We start from the raw sequence: 24255 nt of genomic DNA, 5'->3' as shown, positions 1-24255 counted from the left end.
ACTTAGACCCCTCTGCTATGTCCTAAGAGAGAGAGAGAAAGCAGAGGAAAGGGTGGCAGGGCATAGGCATATTTAAAAAGACAGAGGACCAGGCTGGATGTGGTGGCTCACACCTACAATCCCAGCATGTTGGGAGGCCAAGGCGGGTGGATCCTTGAGATCAGGAGTTCGAGACCAGTCTGGTTAACATGGTGAAACCCCTCTGCTAAAAATACAAAAATTAGCCAGGTGTGGTGGCGTGTGCCTGTAGTCCCGGCTGCTTGGGAGGCTGAGGCAGGAGAATCACTTGAACCTGGGAGGCAGAGGTTGCAATAGCCAAGACTGAGCCACTGTCTTCCAGCCTGGGTGACAGAGTGAGAATCTGCCTCAAAAAAAAAGAGAACCAGAGGCGTGTAATGACCCTATCTGATGCTTAATTCCACTACTTCTTGTGGTTTTATGGGACAGGTGTTGAATAATGTCAATTGTCATTTGGTTGGCTTGACTATCCAAATAATGGGCGGGGGGTAAAGCATGGAACCAATTATCCTTCCCCTGAAACTTGCCAAAATGCCTCTGGTGTCCAATCTCATGGTTGAAATGCCCCCCAACAGGCCCAGCTGATGCCCCATGCATGCAAAGTCCACTTTCAGGGTTGTAGAGGTTGTTTAGGTATTTCATCAGTGAAAAGATCTGGACTCCCAAGCTTACGCCCAAGAAAAGCAATGAGAATCCAGCCCCTCTCCCCAGCAGGCCCAAGCCTTGGGGGTTAGTACAAGAAACTTGCTCTAGTTTTCCAGAAGTTTAATGAAAATGAATCATCGTTAAGTGTACCATCCAGGCTTTCTGAAGTCTACACGCCAAAAAAGCTCAATTTCTCACTTGATATTTAGCACAGATGATTAATACTAGGGTGGAGGGAGACTTTTCTTCCTCACCAGGGACCGGCATGGGGTGGAAGTTTTCTATTGCCAGGCACATGTTCACCAAAGGTGGCCTTTTACAGATAAAGTTACAGAGCTGCAGAGTTTCTTTTAGCGTGGGGCTGCTTGGCTTCGGGCCCAGAGCCTGGGGAGAATAGCAGTTTTGTTCCCTTAAATGATATGCTCAGTCCATCAGCCTAAATGAGTACAGGGTGATAACAGAATTGGCCAGGAGGTTTGGGGAAAGAGAAAAAATTTTCTATATCCTCAGGATTGGCACTAGAAGTCCCACTCACTGGGTTCCCAAACTGAGTTGAGGGGACGTTTTTCAAGCAGAAACATTTAGACAAAAGGGCAACATGCCATTAAAAAATAGTCCAGAGGCAGCTGATGACAGTGCTGTGCATTACAAAGCACAGAGGCAGGCTCCAGGCAAGAAAGGGCCGTGTAAGAAGAACTCCTATCTACTTGACAAGGCCCCTGCACTCCCAGCTCCGCCACTTACCTAAATCCCGAGCCTCTACTCTCTTATCTGTAAAATGGGAATAATTTCCACCTCCATGAACTGTGAAGATTAAATGGGATTTGGATGTGAGGAGATCCTCAGTGCTTGGCTGATGGTAGCAATGAAGGTTTGCACGGTTAGTGGAGGGAAGGTGAAGGAGAGGAAAAAAAGAGGGAAGATCTGTAGGGCAGAAGGCTCCTAAAATAAGCCCTGTAGGCTGGGCGAGGTGGCTAACACCTGTAATCCCACCACTTTGGGAGGCCAAGGTGGGTGGATTACCTGAGCCCAGGAGTTCAAGACCTGCCTGTGCAACACGATGAAACCCCATCTCTACAAAAAATACAGAAAGTTAGCCAGGCGTGGTGGTGCATGCTTGTAGTCCCAGCTACTTGGGAGGCTGAGGTGGGAGGATTACTTGAGCCTGGGAGGTCAAGGCTGCATTGAGCCGAAACTGTGCCACTGGGTGACAGAGAAAGACCCCATCTTTTTAAAACAAACAAACAAACAAAAAACAACCCTGCATTCAGTTCTACCTGCATCCCCCAACCCTTTCAGCCCAGTGCATGAGGAGGCCATCTTTTCCCACCACTCTCTGCTTACAGCTGAGCTTGGAGGAAGCTTAGGGCTGTAATTAAAGTAAGTAGGGTCTCAAAACCTATCTCACCTCTCCCTCCTGTTGGGTGTCTCTGCTGGGGCCGACATACTAGCCATGAAGACATCAGAGGAGGAATCAAATGCTAACTGGACTAGAGACAAAGTTATCATTTCCCAATTTAATTTATAAAACAAGGGTTGCCAAGAGTAAATAGAAAAAGTATGCTTTTTCCTTCATGGGAGGATAAGGGGGAGAGCATTCAACCAATCACATGTGTCAGCAGCACTCTCTGCTCCACTATTCTTTACCACCTTCCCCTCCAAACCATGTTCATAAGACAGAAAGGCCTCAAACCCCCACCTGCAAGCTCTCTGATGGTTCTGGAATTTTCTGAGACCATGCTCCTCCTCAGAAGATTGAAGGAGGCCCTAGATTTTCCATGACATGGGACTAAAGAGATGTCAGCCTGACTCCAGCAGGAGTCTTACTTCAAGACAGGAGAGTGCAGTGAGTAAACAGGGGCTTCCAACATTGGCTGGATGTTAGAATTGCAGGAGGGGCTATTGATGGAAATTTCTGTGCCCTGGTTGTACCCGGACCAATGAAATCAGAATCTCTGGACGTAGAATCCAAGCCTCCATGCTCTCCAGGTGATTCTGATGTGCAGTCAAGGTTTAGAATGCTAGGATAAGATCTTGGGCTTTAGAGATAGACTACCTAGGTCCAAACCAACTTTTAATGCCACTTCTAAACTCTGTGACCTCAGACAAGTCACTTACTGATTTGTGCCTGTTTTCTCATTCAAAAAAATAATTTTAGACCACTGTGGTCAGGATTAAAATATAGTATAGAAAGGGTGCTTTGCACTATGGCTGGGATGCAATCTAAACTGGGTAAATATGATGTGTGACCATGATAATATTTCTGCATAATAACAAACATGTATAATGGATAGAGGCCAATATAACACAGAGGTTAAGGGTGCATGCTGTGAAGTTCCCCTGCCAGGCAGGGCTGGGGTTAGAGTGAGGAGAATTAAGCTCCTACAGTGCAAAATGGAAGGAGATGCCCATTCTCAGGGTCTTGCAAATGCATGCTGGCTGGGTCCAAATCTTGGCTCTGTGCAGTAATAGTTGTGTGGTTGTGAACTTTGCTGTCTCAGCTGTGAAATGAAGCCTCCCCAAGAGTGTGATGAGGATAAGAGTTACCGAAACAGGTGTGTGTGAGGCTTAAATCAAAATAATACATATGAGGAAGTTAGCAGAAAACCTCATACACATGGTAAGAGGTTAGCTATTAATGTGATGGTGAGGAAGACAGGTTTCTTACAGCAGATGCTCGCGTTCAGCAACAGCAGTGGTTCAGATCCTCCGGGAGGGCTGGAGAAGTATTTGGGAATTTGATGACAACTATAGACCCTCTCCAAGAAAAATTCTAAAACACACAATTTTTACACATGCATGTTAGAAGTCCATGGGAATCATGGATGAAGACAGGTGGATGTAGGTACAGGACCCTTAGCAAATTCTCTGCAGTGAACCATTGAGGGTATTTCCTGGATCCTGAGAACACTGACTCCCTGAGCCCCAGGAGGCAGTAGACTTTCCAGAGGTCACTTTCAACCAAACTAAATCCCCTTGGCCTTGCTGCACCAAGATGGCAGGGAAAGAGATGGTCCCAGGATAACCCCCATCTCCAGATAATCAGGACTCATTCCCAGGTTCTGGGCTTGGGGAATCCATAGGACTGAAGGAGAGGAGCACTAAAGTTTTGTTGTTTGTGAATATTTTTTTTTTTTTCCCACCCTTTTTTGCACTGGCCACATATGTCTATTTAAAGGTAAATAAATTAAAATTAAATTAGAAATACAGCTCATCAGTCACACTAGCCACATTTCAACTGTTTGGTAACTGCCTGTGGCAAGTGGGTACTGTGGTGGATTGCACAGATATAGACCATTTCTATTATGGCGGGAAGTTTTATTGGGAAATCTTGCTCTAGGCCAGGACTCAGCACACCATGGCCCCCAGGCCAAATCTGAGCTGTGGACTGGTTAGCTATGACCTGTGAGCTAAGAATGGTTTTATTTTTTAGAGGTAAAATAAAACAAGGAACATGCAACAGGAACATATGTAGCCCGCAAATTCTGCAATATTTACTCTATGATCTTAAGCAGAAAAGTTTGGGGACCTCTGCTCTAGACCGTGAGTGCCCTGAGGGTGGAGTTCAGGTGGAATCTATCCTGTCTGCCCCACAGCTTGTAACAGGTACTTTCTGCTTGCCTGCTAGCATGTTTGTGTAGGGATTGATGAAATGGAATTGACCCATGCCTGAGGGATGAAGACAATGGATGCTACATTGTGCACAGAGCGCTATGTAAACATTTTAAATCAGGTGGCTGAAAACAAGTCAGTCATCACCCTCCTCAAGGACATAAATGGATGAAGTAGAGGCTGAGAGGATTCAGGGAAGCCACAAATTAAATAATGACGGTTATGAGCTCACGCCCAACAGAATGGCTATTAAAAAATCAAAAAATAACAGATGCTGGTAAGGCTGCAGAGTAAAGGGAAAGCTTATACACTGTTGGTGGGAATGTAAATTAGTTAAGCCAGTGTGGAAAGCAGTTTGGAGATTTCTCTAAGAACTAAAAATAGAACTACCATTCGACCCAGCAATCCCACTGCTGGGCATCTACCCAAAGGAAGATGAATCATTCTACCAAAAAGACACCTGCATGTGGATGTTCACTGCAGCACTACTCAAAATAGCAAAGACATGTCATCAACCTAGGTGCCCATCAATGATGGATTGAATAAAGAAAATGTGGTGGCCAGGTGCGATGGCTCATGCCTGTAATCCCAGCACTTTGGGAGGCTGAGGCGGGTGGATCACCTGAGGTCAGGAGTTTGAGACCAGCCTAGCCAACATGGTGAAACTCTGTCTCTACTAAAAATTCAAAAATTAGCCGGGTGTGGTGGTGGGTGCCTGTAATCCCAGCTACTTGGGAGGCTGAGGCTGGAGAATCACTTGAACCCCGGATGCAGAGGTTGCAGTGAGCCAAGATCGTACCACTGCACTCCAGCCTGAGTGACAGAGAGAGACTCGGTCTTAAAAAAAAAAAAAAAAGAAAGAAAAAGAAAATGTGGTACATATATACCACGGAATACTATGCAGCCACAAAAAGGACAAAATCATGTCCTTTGCAGGGACATGGATGTGGCTGGAGGCCATTATTCTAAGTAAATTAATCCAGGAACAGAAAACCAAATACTGCATGTTCTTACTTATAAGTGGGAGCTAAATACTGAGTACACATGGACATAAAGACAGGAACAGGAGACACTGAGGACAACAAGAGTGAGGAGGGAGGGAGGGAGGGGGACAAGAGTTGAAAAACTACCTATTGGGTACTATACTCATTACCTGGGTGGCAGGTTCAATCACACCCCAAACCTCAGCATCATGCAATGTACCCATGTAACAACCTGCTTGTGTACCCCTGAATCTAAAATGAAAGTTGAAATAAAATAATAATAATAACAACAACAATAATAGGTATGGATTAAGACCACAGAATAAAATAAATATCCAGGAACCCATACTGATATAAATGCATAACTGAATAAATAGATAAATAAATAGGGGAGAAGGGACAATTCTTCCTTAAAGAAGAATTCCAATCAACTAATCTAGAAGGAATGATAGGCTGTCTGTGGTGGCTCACGGCTGTAATCCCAGCACTTTGGGAGGCCAAAATGGGTGGATAACATGAGGTGAGGAGTTCGAGACCAGCCTGGCCAATATATTGAAACCCCATCTCTATTAAAAATACAAAAATTAGCCAGGCGTGGTGGTGCACACTTGTAATCCCAGCTACTCAGGAGGCTGAGGCAGGAGAATCACTTAAATGTGGGAAGTGGAGGTTGCACATTTGGTGCCACTGTACTCCAGCCTGGGTGACAGAGCGAGACTCTGTCTCAAAAAATAAAAAAATAAAATAAAATAGAAGGAATGATGGAAATTATAACTAGACAAACATTATGGTAATAGTCCTTACTTGCAAGAATCATCAATGAATGCTAAGAAATGCGGACAAAAATATGAGAATCAAGATATTTGTATAAACTCAGTGTATGTCCCTAAAAGACACTTATTACTTAAAAAAAGAAAATAACTTTCTCTACACAGGAGGAAGCTGGCAATCTCCACCTTAATCAAGTGTGCGAGGTTAACATCACAAGCAACAAGACATTGATAGCATGTCTCCCCACCCCTGATGGAATGCACTGAGAAGGGCACGGCATCATTTCTAGGATAATCTTGCCAAAATGCATAACCTCAGTTTAATTATGAGAAAACAACAAACAAACTCAAATCAATATTTCACAAAATACCTGGCCAGTACTTTTCAAGTGTCAAGGTCATGAACATCAACGAAGAGCAAAGATTGGAGAAGATTAAAGAAACGTGGCAATTAAATACCAGAAAAGAATATGAGTGGGAAAATTGGTGAAATTCAAATAAGGTCTGCAGCTTGTTAGCCAACAGTGTATCAATATTAATTTTCTGGTTTCAAACTCATACCATGGTTAGGCAAGGCGTCAACACTAGGGGAAACTGGGTGATGGGTATATGCACTATTTTTACTACTTGTTTTGTATATCAGTATTTCAACATAAAAGTTTCTTTTTTTAAATGATACTCTGTCTTGCACCAACGGCCAGTACTTCTCATGCACACATGGTCCAGATAATTTCCCAGAGTTGCCAACAGCTGGCCTGCTTCCCACTTCTTGAATTTTCTCCAAGCTCTGATTATGTTCCCCTATGGGAACTCCAGAGGGACAGCAGCCCAGGGTGAGTCAGACTACAGCTTCAGGGTCAGATCAACTTGGGTTCAACCTGCAGCTCATCGCCTTAAGCCCCAGCTCTTCCCTTCTCTGACGTCATCAGTTCCCGTGTCACCTCCTCACAGGGGTCTTCCCTGACTACCCACGCAACCGTTCTTTTCCCTCCAGGATTGATTTTTCCCACATACCTGGTTTCAGTTCCTTAAGAACAGTTACGCACCCCAGAAAGTTGCATTCCCTGAAGTGCACACACACTCTAAAACATCCTTACTCCCTTACCCGTTTACTTGTGTATTATCTTCCCTCCTCCACTTCCCTCCCCCAGAATGCTAGCTCCTCCAACTACCTCGACCATAGCTGTGTCCTCAGCCCCTCACCCAGCATCAGGCCAGTGGTCGCTCAGTAAACATTAATATCCTGACGGCATGTGTCTCAATGGTCTGTGGCCTTCCTTGGTATTTGGCTCAGGTCATATCAAGCACTGGCCTCAACAGGCCCAGCACAAGGGTCTGTGACTTACTCATAAAACTCAGCTGCCGGTGTGAACTTGTACTTGGAGTACTTGGTGTGGTTGCCAAGCACGGAGCCATTGAGGAGCTTGGGGTCGGTACAGTTGGGGCTGTTCCAGGTGTGGCCACAGTCGGTCCAGGGCAGGTTGAGGGTGAAGGAGGAGAAGAGGTAGTAGAGTGACCAGGCGATGATGACGTTGTAGTAGAAGCCAACATACAGGGCGATTAGGATGACAGCATAGCCAACGCCTGGGCGGGAACAGGGAGTAAGGCAGGGGTCTCCCAGGACCAGCCCCACAGCCACCTCTCCTTGGGTGTGGCTCCACCACTGCACTCCCACTCCCTTCACCTCTCGTTTCCTGTAGCACAGCAGTCCCCAACTTTTTCAACACCAGGGACCAGTTGCACGGAAGACAATGTTTCCACAGATTTGGGGGTGGGGATAGTTTCGAGATGAAACCGTTCCACCTCAGGTCATCACGCGTTAGTTAGATTCTCATAAGGAGCACACAACCTAGATCCCTCGCATGCGCAGTTCACAGTAGGGGGTTGCGCTCCTATGAGAATCTAGTGCCGCGGCTGATCTGACAGGAGGCGGAGCTCAGGCGGTCATGCGAGACATGGGGAGCAGCTGTAAAAACAGATGAAGCTTCACTTACCCGCTGCTCACCTCCCGCTGTGTGGCCCAGATTCTAACAGGCCGCCGACGGCACAGTTACTGGTCCACGGCCCGGGGATTGGGGAAACGTGCTATAGCAGATTGCCAGAGTCCATAGGCGCCTGCCATCTCTTTGCCTGATAACTCTCTCTTTCCACTGGAGCTCCCCTGCCCACTCAACCACCTTCTTGCTCCCAGTGGGCAGACATGTTAGGAGCTGGATTGTGAGTATCCAGCTCCCTCGCCCCGTGGGCAGGATAACACTGACGGGTGTTCACATTCTCCTCTAATGGGACTGAGCTCCCTGCCCAGGGTGGCACTGATTTGGTGCACGCCCTTTATGGCTGCCTCCGCTTCCCTACCCCCAGCTGCTGCTCTCTAAGGATCACCTCCCACACTAACTACTTACACTTAAATCCTTGTCTCCGAACTGCTTCTGGGGAAACCCAACCAAGCACTCCCTGATTGGAATTTCAGCCCTGTGTGCTTTCTGGGTCCTATTCTCAACCACCTGCTTCGGGTGCCAGTATCGTGTGCCTCAGTGTATCATAAGCTCCTTTAGGGGTAGTTCTATAGCTTTGTTCTAGGATAGATATATTGTTTACCTACCCAACATTGCTTTTTAAGGAATTAGCCTTAAGTTATGATTAGCCTGTGAGGTGTTGGTGAGGCTATTCCCCACTCTTCCTCCATCAGGAGATGTATGCCTGGCCAATCAGAGAACTGCTTTCTCACAGTCACAGTGATTGGTTAGTAGTGGGCGTATGACTCAAGTTAAACCAATGAGAATCTTCTCTGGAACCTTTAAGGAAGCTATGACTCTATAGGGGTTTTTGTTTGTTTATTTGTTTGCTTTTGGTAAAATTTAAACTTGGTAAAATTTAACCCTGGAGTTGCTGATGGCCATCTTTGCAGGCACTTGAGAAGAATTAACCTGAGACTGATGCTAACAGAATAAAACAGATCTGAAACACTAAAAGAGCGATAGATTCCAGACATCATTATTTGGGCATCTGGATCTATCTATACCTGAAGCCAATCCCCAGACTTTACTGTAACAGAAGTCAATTCTCTTTTATATTGAAGCCAGTTTGAGTTGAATTTCTGACAATTAACAACAAGAAAAGTAACAAATGCACATGTCTTATAAGGCTCTTGCACCAGCTGTATCTCCCACAGGACTGAGTACAGAGGAGGTACTCAGGAGACACATGCCAGCTGAGAAGAGGCTCATGGGAGTCACACTGGCCCTCGTTGCCACCTGTGCCCAGTTCTCCAACCAGTGCTTGGGAGAGACTAACTCTTCCTCCATGCCCTTCTCCCAGCTGTATAGGGGCCAAGAAATAGCAGTTGCTCTGGCTACTTTCTGCAGATGTGTTCTTAGTCCCAAATGCAAGTAGGCTTCATGTTATATTTCAGCTGCAATCAACTACTTGTGGCTATTGTACGAATTAGCTTTCAGGCTGGGCTCAAAAAGATCCATGATCAACTTCTAATGTCTGCCATGGGAGCAAAAGGAGAGACTAGTGGTATATGTGCTCGGTACTTCTGATACTTATGTAAAAATTTCCCATACAGGAAATAGACTCTCTGGTCACTCAGCAGGTAGAGCTGAATTAGAACCCAGGTTTCCAGAATTTCTATGCTAATGCTATTCCCAACACACTGAATGCTCTCCATGTAACTTAGAATGGTGGACACTCTTGACCTTGTCAATACCTGTGAACCCCACATGACAGGAGGTCTACCTTAGATCTCACCACTGGAGCAGATTCCCCAGGGGCAACAGGGAAACCTTTATGAACAACCATGAAACTTCCTCCCACCCCTTCTTTACCTTTGAAGAATGGGCAGATTTTCCACACGGTGGCAGCCCCCTCCCGGTTGTACTGTCCCAGAGCCAGCTCCATGTAGAACAGGGGCATCCCCGCGATGATAAGGAACAGTGTGTACGGGATCAGGAAGGCACCTGGAGGACACAGGGGCAGAGTGTGACCTGACAGACCCCTGCCCCCTCCACCCTGGTCTTGGATCCATGTCTTCAAGAGCTGCAAAGATCCCGGGCATCTGCTCAGCTGGCTGTTTCCAAAGATGATGCACAACAATCAATACTAATCATCATAACAGTAACAGTATTTGTGGTAGTAATAATCATAACCATAATAGTGAGATTCTATGGTCAAATTAGTAAAATCTAGGTTAAGCAAAGCAAAATAGATTTGCTTCTTGCAGGCTTCTCCTAGCCTTTGATACACAAGTGCATGCTGTGCTGTGTCAGGAGGGGGATCACAGGTGTAGCCTTTACCAGATCTATTTAAACACTGAACATTTTCTTTCGTGAATCATCACTCTGGGAATGCCAATCTAACCCAAACCCTTCCTTTTACAGGGAAGAAAATTGAGACCAGAGAAAAAGAGACAGTGCCTAAATTTACATGACGGAGTTTCTAATTTTGCTGGTATCCATATCACTTAGGGTTGCATGTGGCTTTCCCAAACATGATCTCACCGGATTCTTCTTAGAGTTTCACAACAGCCTGCAAACATAATAACCAGTCAGGGTCATTACGTACCCCCAGGGCAAGCTGAGGGGCAGAGAAGGGAGTCTAATGGCTCCTGTTGGTGCTGCTGGTAGGTAATGGAAGCCAGATTCACATTCCAGCCTTCCAACCCACTAAGTCCCCACTGTTATAGGCGGCTGAAGCAAAGGGGCAGAGGTTCAAGTTCCTGACCAGGGAAGTTATCCACCCAGAACATCACAGAAACTTGATGGGGTCCCTGGGCACCAGGCAGTAATTAATTCCTGGGAGAATTCCCTTGTGAGTGGAAGATGGATCAGTGGTGGGGGGCAGGGCAGAAAGGGGGAAAAGGTAAAACTACTGGGATATGAGCATCTCCTATGGACTTAGACGAATCTGAGTTGCGGAGACAATTCTCAGTACACCCTGGCAGCCCGGGGTGTGCTTAGTGGGCTCTGACTCCGCAAGGTGACTCACTGGGACACATGTCATATGAGCCCCAGCTTGCAAGTGTGCCCAAAGCAAAACACCAGCTCCTTTCCACACACAGCTGGAGGTGGCCAGGCCAGATCTAAACTCCTGTTACCACTGGCCTTTAGCTAAGGTGTTGTAACCCTGGAAACCAAATACTCTCTGACCTACCCACATCAAGGAAACAGGAAATACTTTAACAATGGTAACATTAGCAATATTAACAATAGATACCGGGAGCTCACACTTGCTGGTCCCCTTCTGAGCTCCAAGCACTTTCATTCAATCCTCACCACAGAGATCAAAGATCATTATTATTTCCATTTTACAGATGTGGAAACTAAGGCTTCAAGATAGCAAAGAACTGTGGCAAAGTCACATGATACCTAGGGTCAAACTCACTCAGCTACTCAGACTGTCAGTCTCCACTTAGTTCTCAGGGCACCTCTCCTAAGTAGGAAGCATGAAGCGTTGGCCCCAGTGCTGAGAGACCCAGTTCCTTGTGAGTGGAAGGTGGATCAGTGGTGGGGGGCAGGGTGGAAAAGGGAAAAACGTAAAACTACTGGGAAATGAGCATCTCGTGTGTATCAGGCAGGACCTGGGCACTGGCTATCTGTGATCCCACTTACACCACCCAGAAACCCTCTGACAAAGCAACTGCTATACCCATTTTTCAGATGAGGAAACTGAGGGTTGGAGAAATTAAGTGACCTGACCGACCTTAACCTGCTGGTAAGTTGTGGATCTGGGATTTGGGTCCAGGTCTGCCTGGCTCAAGAACTCCAGAGCTGTTTTCAACATGCCCCAAAGATTCCAGAACATTCCAACCTAGATGAAGGACATGAGTCCGAATAGGATCAGGGGGTAGGTTGTTCTGAAATGGGGGATCTGGGACCAGCTAAGCCATCTGGTCTATTGGTCATAGGCTGGCCCAATGCTACAGCCACTGCTCCAGGTTGGAAGTCTCTGGAGTGGCCATGTGCCATTTTTCTCCTTCCTCATTTCTTCCTTTCATTCTCTGCCTTTCTCCCTCTCCCACATAGAGAGGGCTGGTTTGCCACCTGACCCAGGTCTCTATGCACATTGCTGACAGTAATGCTGGTGCTGGTGTGCTGATGTAGATGGAGGTAGTCAGTGGGGTTGGTGAAAGTCACAAGTACTGTTTGTTGAGCACCTGTTATATGCCAAGCTGCACACAAGTTTTTACATAATTACTTATTTAAAACCACTCCTGAGAGAGAATTACCACAATCTCTTTTACAGATGAGGACACTGGGGCTTAGAAAGGTTAAGTTGCTTGTCCAGCTAGCAAGTATGAAGCTCGGTTTCAAACCTGGATATGTCTCAGCCCCACTCTGCCTTGTGGCCAACTGCTACTCCCCTTGAGGATCTAGAGCCAGGGCAAGGGGCAGCTAGATAGGTGTATTAAACTGTTTAATAGGGCCAGGCACAGTGGCTCACGCCTGTAATCCCAGCACTTAGGGAGGCTGAGGCAGGAGGATTGCTTGAGCCCAGGAACTCAAGAACAGCCTGGGCAACAGAGTTTGAGGCTGCAGTGAGCTATGATCACACCACTGCCCTGCAGCCTGGGTGACAGAGTGAGATGCTGACTCAAAAAAAAAAAATATATATATATATATATGAAAACAAAACAAATAAACAAAAACTCTTTGATAGGCCTGAAGATGGAAGTCGGTGGCCCAAGGGAACATGGGGAAGGAAAAAGCCAGGAGTCACTGCTCAGACCTCGCCACTGTGGGTTGCCCCCAGCAACTCCATACTCTGCTGCATGGCCAAGGAAGGGGAAAATCAACATCAGCCAGTTAACCAGTCGTCTCACTTTGGCCAGTTTCCTCAACTCTAAACCTCTGGGTGGCACTGCCAACACATAGGTAAACTGCCCAGTTTGGAGTCATTCTTCCTCTGCTGGCTGGGAGGCACAACAACATGAGAAAAGGAGGGAAGATGATGGGTCTGCATGCACCTGCGGCTCTTCTCTGTGCATGCATTTGATGTGGGCCAACCAAAGTTTCATTCAGGTGGAAACAGATTAAGAAGACCAAAGAGTGGTGAAATGGCTAAGTAGGAATGAAAAACAGCCAGCTACCCATGGCCAGTACCTTATTCTAAAAGAGGATAGCTAGCTTGCCCAAGGCCTCTTGCAGAAGAAAACCTGAGAGAGTTTCCTTCTGCCTCTTGTAAAAGTAAACTCTTCAAGCTGAAGAGTCAGGAAGGGGCTTCAGGGATGAGTGAAGTCAACTGAGGTTGCCTCTTTTATAAACAGCTCTGCAGTGGTTCTCTGGAAACCGAGGCTGGTTGCAAACCCCCTACAAATTACTGCTCTGCAAGGCTTGTAACTACCATACTCGTGTGGTCCTGCTCCATCTCCACGTGTGGCAGTGCCAGCTGCAACCAGCCTCACACAGGGTCCGAGAGTCTCAGAACTGCAAGGCCAGAATCTTATCTTGGGTCTGGAATGCCCTGGCTGCATGGGTGCTGGGCTGGTGAGGGCAGACCTGGAAAAACACAGGCAGGGCATGCCTCATGAGGGGCTCAGTGCCCAGTGCCTGGGAGTCTCCAAAAACCATATGCATGCACACAAATGCACACCTGTGCATACTTATGCAAAAGGACACACACTTTTATGTCGACACACTCACACAACCACATGAGAAAAAGAACTGTCGACCATGAAAGAAACACTGAGCACTGAACTTTGGATGAATTTAGTAAGAAAAGCATTAGTCCCATTACCACTGGCCCAACCACACTGCCTCCCATCCCACTGTTAGAGAGAAACTCTTCTGGGTACAGAAGGGCTCTGGAAGCCTCTGTGCAAATGCCAGGTACCCAGGAAGAGAAGCCCAGGGGTCATTAGGTTTAGAGTGGGATGTGCTGGAGCAGCCCCTAGCAGGTGAGGAGGACTCCAGGTAGAGGGCTGGAAAGCCTGGAGGAGGGGTTCAGCGAGGGATGAAGTGGCCTAGATCTGCTGGGGATCTGGGGAGAGGTGGAGGGAGTGTGGTCAAAGAGGGGCTTCAGGAAGGAGAGAGACTCCCCTGACACCTAGTTTGTTGAGGACAGGATTCCTCAAACTGTGAATTCTGGCCACACCCTGATATATATGCAAGAAGTGCCAATCCACAGAATAGTTCCCTTGATACACACAGCTCAGCTACAGGCTGTCGCTGCCGGTGTCATGCACCAGAGCCCCAAGGAAACCTTGATCCATGATCAGGGAAGCTAGATTTGTCCCCCTTCCCCAACACCCCAAGGGTGCCCTAACAGCACAGTAGGCATCGGGATGCAGGAGAAGGTGAAACTTTAGTCAGGAGACAGGGCTGCTCACACTTTGACACATTTAAAGGTGACAAATCAACAACTGTTAAATAAAACATGTTCTGTCTTCCTACTTTGATGAAGAGATCTTTGTAATAGTTCTATTATAAAGTTCAAGGTTGGAATTCTCAGCTCTTGGGGCTCCAGGCTGCAATGTGGAGGTATAGGGGAAGACCCATTTGCCTTGCCCCTACTTCCTCCCAGCTCCATCCAGCCATGTCAGAGCTCTTGCACATAGGTGTCCGAGCTATGTCCACTGACCTTGCAGACACCCCCACCTCCTGCAGCACAGCCCACACCACAGAAGAGGGAACCCAGCAAGAGGTTCATGTAGACCCAGAAGGGTGCCTGAGGCTGTTTGGGCAGGGAATTCCACCGTCCGGGTATTGGAGGGTGGTGGGGTATTTGGATGGGGAGTGTGCTGGATGGGCAGGCACACTTGCCCCCCATGAGATGGAAAGGGGGCAGAGTTGTGCTCTCTGAAGCATGGAGGTAGGGCAGGCCTTCATGCCTGGACCTAAAGATAATCCTGTCCCTCAGCCCTGCTATGTATAGTTATGTGACCTTTTCTAAATGTACCTTCTCTGAGCCTTAGCTCCCCCTTTGTAAATGAGATAATAACACCTGTGCCCCTGGTTTGCTATGATAATTAGAGATGACGGGGGTGAAGTGCAAGGTACTTAGTGGGTGCTCTGTAAATGGGACTCACGTCTTGTCATTATACTCAAGAGCAGATGTGCAGCAGCTCTGTCCACTGGAAACAGGAAGTAAAGGCTCTCTTGTGTGGTGGAGTGTGGCGGGGTCCTTTGTGGAGCATAGCATGAACGCTAGCTGGAGGCCACACACAGGACTCTGTGGCAGTGCTCTGGGATCCTCCTGTCCCTGTCCCAAGTGGGGCTAGCTACTCTACCCTTGCGTGCAAACAAGAGTGCTGACCATGACCAAATGCAGGACAAAGGATGCCCCTAGGCCACAGCCAGTGCCGTTACCTAGAAAGAATGCCCTGTGGTGCTGCATGAAGGATGGCATAGAGGTAGTGGGAGGGGAATGCATGCAGTGGAGAGATTGAGGGAATGGAACCACCGGCCACAGTGGGGGACAGGATATGCCAGGCCAAACCTTAGCTGACCCTAGAAGAGTTCTGAAGCTGAGATGGCTCCTCAGACATTTCCTACTCAGGAATCTCCATGCGTTTGGCTCTTTTGAAGCTCCTGAACCCTGTCCTCTTGGGCCTTCTATGGAGGTGTCATTGGATAGGCATGATTGGCCACCATGATTGAACAGAGTATGATGTAATACTAATACGCTGAGTGGGGAAGCCCAGCAAGGCCTGTCTGTTCAGATTCTTCTCGGTCTCTGTGGAGCATTCCTTCCCCCAGGGCCTGGGGCAGGACTTCTTCTGAAATGGGGGTTTTATGACTCACAATTAGAAAGATGGGTCAGAGAATTTCTTTACTGCCAGCTCCAAGAAAGGCAGGCCAGGGAAAAGTCCTGCCTTGGAGAGATAAGGGGGCAAATGGAAGGAGGGCAGGAGAAGGTCAAAGAGAAAAGGTTCTGTTTTCTGAGGCCTAAAGTGCCCCAATGTTACAACAAGGGCTCTTGGTATTTTGAGCCAGGAACAATAGATCAATAGATAGATAGATGGATAGACAGATAGACTGATAGGTATCATAGTAGTACACAGATCTATGGTAAGAGCTCAGCTGGAGGGACCCAAGGTGAAGGTGAGGGAGTGCCTTGGTCGGTTTACCATTGCTATAACAGAATACCTGAGGCTAGGGAATTTATAAAGAAAAGAGGTTTATATGTCTCATGATTCTGGTGGCTGGAAAGTTGAAGGTTGGGCAGCTGCATCTGGTGAGGGCCCCTGGCTGCTTCCACTCATGGCAGAAAATGAAAGGGGAGCAGGGGTACAGAGATCACATGGCAAGAGGGGAACCAAGAGAGTAGGGCAAGAACCCACTTACCCTTTCCAAAGAACATTAATCTATTTATAAGGGATCCACTCTCATGATCCAAACACCTCTCACTAGGCCCCTTCTCCCAACACTCCCACACTGGGGTTCAAACTTCAACAGGAGTTTTAGTGGAGACAAACAAACCGTATCTAAACCATAGCAGAAAATGTAATAAAGTGTTCCTCTGAGTTCTGTGAGCCGCTCTAGCAAATTAATCAAACCCAAGCAGGGGGTGGGAGGAACCCTGATTTATAGACAGTGGGCCGGAAGCACAGTAAAACAACCTGGGGCTTATGATAGGAACATAAAGTGGGGGGCATTCTTGTAGGACTGAGCCCTCAACCTGTGAGATCTGATGCTATCTCCAGGTAGACAGCACCAGAATTGAATTGAATCGGAGGCACTCAGCTGGTGTCTGCTGCAGACTTGATTGCTTGCCTGATGTGCTGGGAGAAACCCCCAAACATTTGGTCACAGACGTCTTCTGTGTTGATTGTTGTTGTTGAGTGGAAGACCTGGAAACAGGCCCACTGAGGGAACACACCCACTCCCCTGATGGATTAAACCCAGCTGCTCTAAGCAGAAAAATGGGGGTGGAATTCAGGGAAACTGGCGTAGGGCTACCCCTCCTCATGTGGTAATTCTCCATCTGCTAGTCACTTTGGAGGATCTGGACTTGATTTTTCCTAATAAAGCTGTGGCTTTAGTAAAATCTCTGTGAAGATTCTGGTTTCCACTTCCTCCATCCTGGTCTCTTTAAAAGAAACACATCAGAGGGAGTTTGGGTTGCTCAGAACTACATCACAGAGGGAAATACGGCCCACAAATAACAGAGCAGGACTTCACCTCCCTCATTTGGGATTAACACCTCCAATATTAGAATCGAAAATGACAGACTTTTAGGAGATCTGCAGCAGACCATGAGCCCCCTTAAAGGCAAGGATTTTCTCTTGCTCATCTCCATATTCCTGGCATATGATAGGCATTTCGTAAATTTTTTTTTTTGGCTAAATAATGGATCTCAGCAGTGACTCACATGAAGGATGCAGCTAATGAAAGCCCCGGGGCCTTTCTCCACTTGTGCTGTGGCCTAATCCTTACTTAGGCAGTTGGGTTTGGGACTGCAGGGCAGGATGTAACATTTATCCCTATTAAATTCCAACCTTGTCAGGAACAGCCCCTTTCAGATCCTTTGGACAAGCTTGGAGTAACAAGCCAAACCATGCCAGTGACCTCAGATCAGGGTCCCAGATGAGCACCACATTTCTGCCAAGGGGTGTACAGACTTGTCAGCTGAGTGCCACACCAGCTGGCTGGCTCATTGTGCATCTGAGCTGACAATCAGTGTCTGGCTTGGCAAGCCTGGTGTGTAGATGGCCCCCTGCAGCCAAGCCAGATGTAAGAGCACTGAGTTTGGAGATTCCTGACCTCTCTAGCCGCCACTACTTCACACTTGCTGTTAAGGATCCCAGATATTTCAGCCACAAGGGCTCCCAAAGAGCTGGGGGTCCCTGAGACTCTGAGCTTCCTTGGGGAGAGAAGAGAGTCCGCTGGGGACGCAAAACCACAAAAGGTCATGGGACCCCGTGCAGGAATTATAAACCCCATTTGCCAGGTGAGGAATCTATTTTGAGATAAGGTTAGGCTGTCAGGAGATGGAGCAAAGCCCAATCCCTGACTCCTGAGTCTGTCATGCTTGGGCTCCAGACCCAAGTGGGACTACTTTCCAGCATTATTTCCTTTTATCAATTTCATCTTAGGATGAATTCTGCTACTTCCAAAATCAGGATCTTGCCCCACCCCTAAGTCTAGCATGCGGTTAATATCATTGAACAACAACAAAATGCTAATAACTACATTTATCGAGCCCCTATTATGTGACATCATTTTGAGGAGTTTACATATATTGTCTCTGATGCCATCTCACCCTGCAAGAAGGTGCTGTGGTTATTCTCCTCTTCTGTGTAAGGAAACTGAAGCTCAGATCAGCAAAGGTGAGTGATTTGTCTGTCGTTATCTTTCTAGCAAAAGTTAGACTCAGACCCTGAACCTAAAGACTATATTTCTCTACAATGCACAGCTCTAAGCTGTCCTCAGGACGGGACTCAAACAGAAGCAGCCATGTGCAAAGGTTAATTCACAGCGGCCACTTCCCTGGAAGAAAGGCAAACATGAGCACCCAGTCCATCTTCCTGCTCTTCCCCAGGGACCAGCACAGACCAGGATCACAGGTGCAAAGGGAAACTCTAGAATCATCACCTGGTACTGCCTCCTCATGGAGACCAGCTGTTTGAGAAGGCTCTGAACAAAGCTCCGGAATTTCCGAGAGTGGCGTTCCGCTCCCAAAGCCTCCCGCAGCCCGTGCATCCCAGCAGCTGGCCATGGGGAAGATGATCAGACAGGCTGATCTTTTCCAGTAATGTATTCAGAAAACATTAGCCAGGGGCCTCAACCATTGGCACCTTCATCATTTCAAAACATCCGCCAGTCTGGGCCAGCAAGAACAGTCAGAATTGCAGAGGTTATAGTGTTAATACTGGCACCAGAAGAGCACACTGACAGCTGTTAAATAAGAGGCCGGGTGAGTCCTGGCTTCGGTGTAACCCTGAGCCAGGGCATTGGAAAGGAATACATCTTGTGGTATTATCCCAGGTCATGTTCAGCTATAGCTGGGAGCTTGAGGCTCAGAGTGGGGCTGTACTATGCCCGAGGTCACACAGCGAGAGGCAGAGCTCAGATTCAAACGCCAGTCTTCCGGCTGCTTCTGCAATTGCAGGAGACCCACCTTCCTGACCACTTGCTCATCTCTGGGGCTAATTTGGGAATTACTGAATGAGAATTGATCCACAAAAAGACAGAGAAGCCAGGAGGCCTCAGCAGAGATAAAGCCTAGAGGGGGCTAGCTCAGCATGTCTGAAGGGATGAGGGGTAAGTGAGAAAAGGAGTTACCTCATACTCTGAGATGGAGGACTGCACTCCTCCCTGACACCAACTGTGAACATCTTAACCAGAAATGGAAATTCACTGGTATAATATCCCCACCCCTTAGCCTGGCATTCAAGGCCTCTGCAGCCTGGCCCCAACTTGCCCCTGCACCCTTATCTCTCCCGGCTTGCCCTGCAGCCAGCCTGCACGCCTGTTCTCTGAGATGATTCCATGTACATTCCCGCCCCAGGTGCACAGCTGGAGATCGCCTCCCTTCTCACTGCTTGTCTGCACCCACCCCATCCAGAGCAGCTGAGCTTTAACCACAGCCCACCTCCACCCAGCCCTTCCTAAGCAGCCCTTCCTCAGGCCTTTAGAGCATTTGTCTAAAGCACTTGTCTCTCCAACCATGTCATACATCATCATAATGACATTAACAAAAATCAGCAGCCACCTTTCCTAAGGCTACGCTCCATGCCAGACTCTCCATGAGTTATTATATTTGGTCCTCACAACAATGTTCCAAGCTGAACACCATTATTTCCATTTGACAAGTGAGGAAACTGAGGCATGGAGACTTGCCAAAGCCATACAGCTAGAAACTGGAACCCAGGACTGCACAGCTAAGACCACGAATGAATAGACTGCCCCTGCCCCACCGGTGTATGTGGCTTCACTTTATTAGTTACCGCTGAGTGTTTCTGTTGTTTCTGAATATGGTTGGAGGTCTCTGAGGGCTTGGAGCATTTCATTAACTTATTGAACAGCAGTTTCTTGGGTACCTTCTACCACATTCCTGTGATCTAGGCCTTATCTTGGACATTAGACATACAGGGATAAAAAAAGTCACAGTCTCTGCCCTCATTGTGCCTTTTCCTGTTTGGGAGACAGACCCACAAAGAGACAAACCACCGAACAACTTGGAGTGAGTTGTGTTTTAAGCTAGCAAGCCCGGGAGAAGAAGTTTTCGGCCAACTTCACCTAAAGATTGGAACTTGTGACAAGTTTGCTCCATTTTGCATCCTAAGAACCTGGTCTAGTACCCTGCATACAACAGGTGCTCTTTATTTGCATTGCTGGCAATGACTAAATGAGCACACAGTGTCAATGAAAGCCCTGGAATATCCATCTAGCTGACTTGTCAAACTGGCCATCTGGATGCTTTTAGTTTCAACAAACACATAGTGCAATGGGAAGAACTTGTAGCAGCATGACAATAAAGAATTGGGTGATTAAAGCTCCTGGCAGGCAGAAGTGGTGGTTCATGCCGCTTGGTGACCGTGACCCCTGAAGAGCCTAGCACTGTGCCTCACACCAAGAGGAACCAGAAAAATATTGCTGATTAATGATAGAGCCTTCCACTGTCTAGAGACAAGCAGTCTGGGGCGGTCACTGAGGACAGGCGGGATGGCGGGTCTTAAGGTCTCTCATTCATCATCTCCTAGCTTGTTAAAAAATATAGAGAATCTGCATTTTCTCCCATCCTGGGCCCAAACAGCAATGCTCAAACCTGCCCAGTAACCCTTGAGAGGCTATAGCCGCCAAAGGTGGGAAAGTTTCACCTCTGGATTAGCTTCTCCTTTTCTCACCTTTCTCTCTCTGCCCATGACCATCCCAGGGCCAGACACAAACATTGAGCTTGCAGAGTCGCAAGTTTTTCCCCCAGGGATCAGGCCCTAGATCTCAGATGCTCCTGAAGCTCAGGACTGCTGTCCCAGCTATCTGGTCTCAGAGTACCTGACAATGACAGACCCATCTCAGGAGGTGCTGGGGAGGGCATGGACACAAACCTCCATCTGTCAGCTCCAACCTTGGGTTAACTGTCTCGTAGGAAGAGCTAACTGCTTTCTTACTCAGCATCCTCTGCTGAGAGCCACCTGTGCTCTACGGTGATCCTACTCCTTTTTTTTGAGACAGAGTCTTGCTTTGTTACCCATGGTCTAGGCTAGAGTGCAGTTGTGTGATCTCGGCTCACTGCAACCTCCACATCCTGGGTTCAAGTAATTCTCCTGCCTCAGCCTCCTGAGTAACTGGGATTACAGGCGTGCACCACTATGCCCAGCTAAGTTTTTGTATTTTTAGTAGAGATGAGGTATCACCATGTTGCCCAGGCTGGTCTCGAACTCCTGAGCTCAGGCAATCTGTCCACTTTGTCCTCCCAAAGTGCTGGGATTACAGGCATGAGCCACCACGCCTGGCCCCACTCCTTTTTTGCAAACACCAAGTATTGCCCATCCCAAAGCAAGTGTCCAGAGTACACATAGAAGCAAGGGTTGAAAGTTCTAGAGCCTGTGAACAGGTCAGGAGCTTTCTGTCTACCCAGCTCCAAATTCTTGCCCTTCCTCCCTCTGACCTCCCTTAAGTCCAGAGTCACAGCTACCACCAAGCAATGCAGCCCAGTGGAGAAAGAGAGGCTTTTAGACCTGGGTCCTCCTTCTCCAGTTTCTTCCTCTAGAAGGTCTATTTTCCCACACTCTTTGCAGGGTACCTCTGAGCTCATCCCAGCAAAAGTGGCAGGACTGGGCACCCCAGGAGCAAAGCCCCTCAGGAAGGAGCTAGGGCGTGGGGGTCAGCACACTGACTCCTAGGCGGCTTCCGTGGCCAGGGGTTCTATGTTATTCTTCCTGGATTGGCTGTAGGTGATCTCTAGGCTCTCATTCTCAGGCAGGTGGCCAACTGGACCACCCAGCAGGAGAAGGGCTGTTCCACTGGAGTCTTCTTCAGGCCCCTCTCCCACTCCTCCCTGCAATGAGGAGGTAGAGGTTTCACCTCAATCATCTAGGCCTCCTGACTTTAGCACCAGGCCAGTTCTTGGCACCTACTGGCCAGATTTCACCTGGGCTGTGCTCCCTGAGAGTGGCATTCTTTCTCATACCGTCTTCTTCTTGTGTGTTTCTATCCCCAAGACCACAGGGCCTCCCCAGGTGCTTTCGGAGAACCCAAGTATTCCCACTGCTCCTGGCCCAAAGGTTCCTGCCCCCTGGTTCAGAGTGCTAGATTTAGGGTCACTGTGGGCCTGGTTGTCAAATCCCACCCACTTCTGGTGCCCCTTCAAGAGCTCTTGGAACCTCCACCTCCCTTCCAGCAGATCATCAAATAGTCAGGCTCCCCTACCCAACCTGGCACCCCAGATTCTCTCCTTTCCATCCATGCCCCTATCATGACTTTAGGGTCATGCCTCCATTTAACTCTTCCGCTGTTTTGCTTCCAGGGTGCACAATCCTGACACTTCCGCTGGAATGAACTCGAGGTACTCTGCAAAGAGCCCGGGAAAATGACCTTCCAGAGGACTCCGATTCTTTTTTTTCCGTTAGCCCTGTCCAGTTCTTTCTGCGCCCCAGATTTGCCCCTGTCTCCTGGCTTCCCTTCCGTGTGTATTCCAGCTCCTGTCCCAGCCACCGGTGCAGACAGCGGACCTCCCACATTCAAATTCCCAGCCCGACCCCGCGCTCACCGCCGCCGTTCTTGTAGCAGAGGTAGGGGAAGCGCCACACGTTGGCCAGGTCCACTGCGAAGCCGACTACTGACAACAGGAAGTCGATCTTCTTGCCCCAGGTCTCCCGGGGCTGCGCGTCGCCGTCGCGGGGCGCCAGTAGGCACTGGACCCCGTTGCGCTCCTTCACCACCAGCAGCTCCGCAGTTTTGCGCGCCCGAAGGGGCTGCTCTGGACCCGCGTCCGCCCCGCTGTTCTCGGGCTGCACCTGCGGGTTCATTCGCGCCAGAAGCATGGATGCGGCTGGCGAGAGGAACTTTAGCGGTCCTGGGGGCACGCCGAGGCACTGCTTGGATAAAGGGAAAAGAGGTGGTTACTGGGCCGTTCTTCCCTACTTGCAACTCCCAAGACCACCTGGGAGTGCCTTGGACACTGGGATGAGCGCGCTCTGAGCGAACGCAGGGTTCCCAGAAAAGGGAGCGCGTCCGCTGGAAAAATTTGGAAACAGAGGTTGGGGCACGCCTCTTCTGACAGCCCTGTGGGTGCGGCTGAAGACCCTGCAGCACTCTTCCTCGTTCACCCACTCTCGCCTGCCTCAAATGGTTGGGATTGAACTCACCCAGGCTGAGGGCAGCGTGCCGACCCACTCCCCAGCTCGGGTCCGCGCCACTTCAACAGCCCCGGGAGCCTTCCCGGACACTTAACGTCACTGCACTACAAACTCGCTGGCCCTCTGCTGGCGCGTTTCGGCCCGGGCCTCCCCGGCACACCTAGCCCGGTCCCGCGCTCGGGGCGCACTCACGTGTCCGGCGGCGAGGGGATCCCTGGTGCCTTGCGCCCTGTCGGCCCCCGACCGGCGGCGCCTTGGCAGGCTCTAGGGCTCGGGCTGGGGCTGGGCTCCGCCGCGTGGCGTTCGGGCGGGGCCGGGGAAGAGCTGGAGGCGCGGGGCGGCCGGCAGGGCGCGGGCTGACTGGTTCTGGCCGTGCCTGGCGGGGGCCGGGCTGGTAATGTAGCCTGCGCCCCAGGTAACGCGCCGATTGCATTAACCCAGCGCCCGGCCCGCTCCGTCTGGAGCCTGTTAGCGCTAATGGAGACTGACAGCGCGGCCGGGGATGGGCAGGGGCGGGAGCGTGGCGCGGGCTCCCAAGGATCTGGGGGACCCGGGCGCGCACTCCCTTTCTATCCTGCGCCGAGCACCGCTCGCCGCTCCCAAGAACACCAGGCTATGATCTCCCGCCACGGGGAGCGAGTGATAGACTCTCCAAAACTGGGGTCTGCGTCGTGTCAGAGAGGAGGCCAAAAAAAAAAAAAAAAAAAAAAAGGCCTGGGGAAGCAGCGACCGGTGCTGCACCAGCTCTGTCGTCCGCAGCAGGCCACTTAAACTGTCTGGTCAGAGTTTCTTTATCAACGAAATGGGAATGTGCGGTTCAGGGCCCAGTACTGCAAATAGGCGGCCAGCAGGCTGTTGGGCAATTTTGTCTGAGCGACTTAGCATGTTGACAGGTCACAGCCCAGCACTTACTCCTGCATCTCTGTTATTTATGGGCAGGGTAGCAGGGCATTTGAGGTTGTGACCCGTGTTCTATGAAGCT

General features: G+C 49.0%; 1 protein-coding gene across 3 annotated transcripts in view; it reads right to left on the bottom strand.

Moving 5' to 3' along the window:
- Positions 1-23647, bottom strand: part of SLC6A2 (solute carrier family 6 member 2) — a 49754-nt gene extending 26107 nt beyond the window's left edge. The window contains exons 1-4 of one of the 3 annotated variants that reach the window (XM_007993331.3): positions 23466-23647; positions 22685-23009; positions 9859-9990; positions 7375-7612 (exon numbers count right to left, since the gene is read on the bottom strand). In XM_007993331.3, the coding sequence (XP_007991522.3) occupies positions 7375-7612; positions 9859-9990; positions 22685-22958 (644 nt within the window). In that variant the 5' untranslated portion in view covers positions 22959-23009; positions 23466-23647. Of the gene's footprint in view, positions 1-7374; positions 7613-9858; positions 9991-22684; positions 23010-23282; positions 23364-23465 lie in introns of those variants that run through there. The other 2 variants (XM_073015382.1, XM_073015381.1) reach the window with 2 other exon arrangements.
- Between the last annotated feature and the right edge of the window lie 608 nt (positions 23648-24255).

The sequence above is a fragment of the Chlorocebus sabaeus genome, chromosome 5 (assembly GCF_047675955.1).
Source record: "Chlorocebus sabaeus isolate Y175 chromosome 5, mChlSab1.0.hap1, whole genome shotgun sequence".
Taxonomy (NCBI): domain Eukaryota; kingdom Metazoa; phylum Chordata; class Mammalia; order Primates; family Cercopithecidae; genus Chlorocebus; species Chlorocebus sabaeus.
The sequence above is the reverse complement of the archived record's forward strand: the minus strand, read 5'-3'. Positions and strand labels throughout refer to the sequence as shown.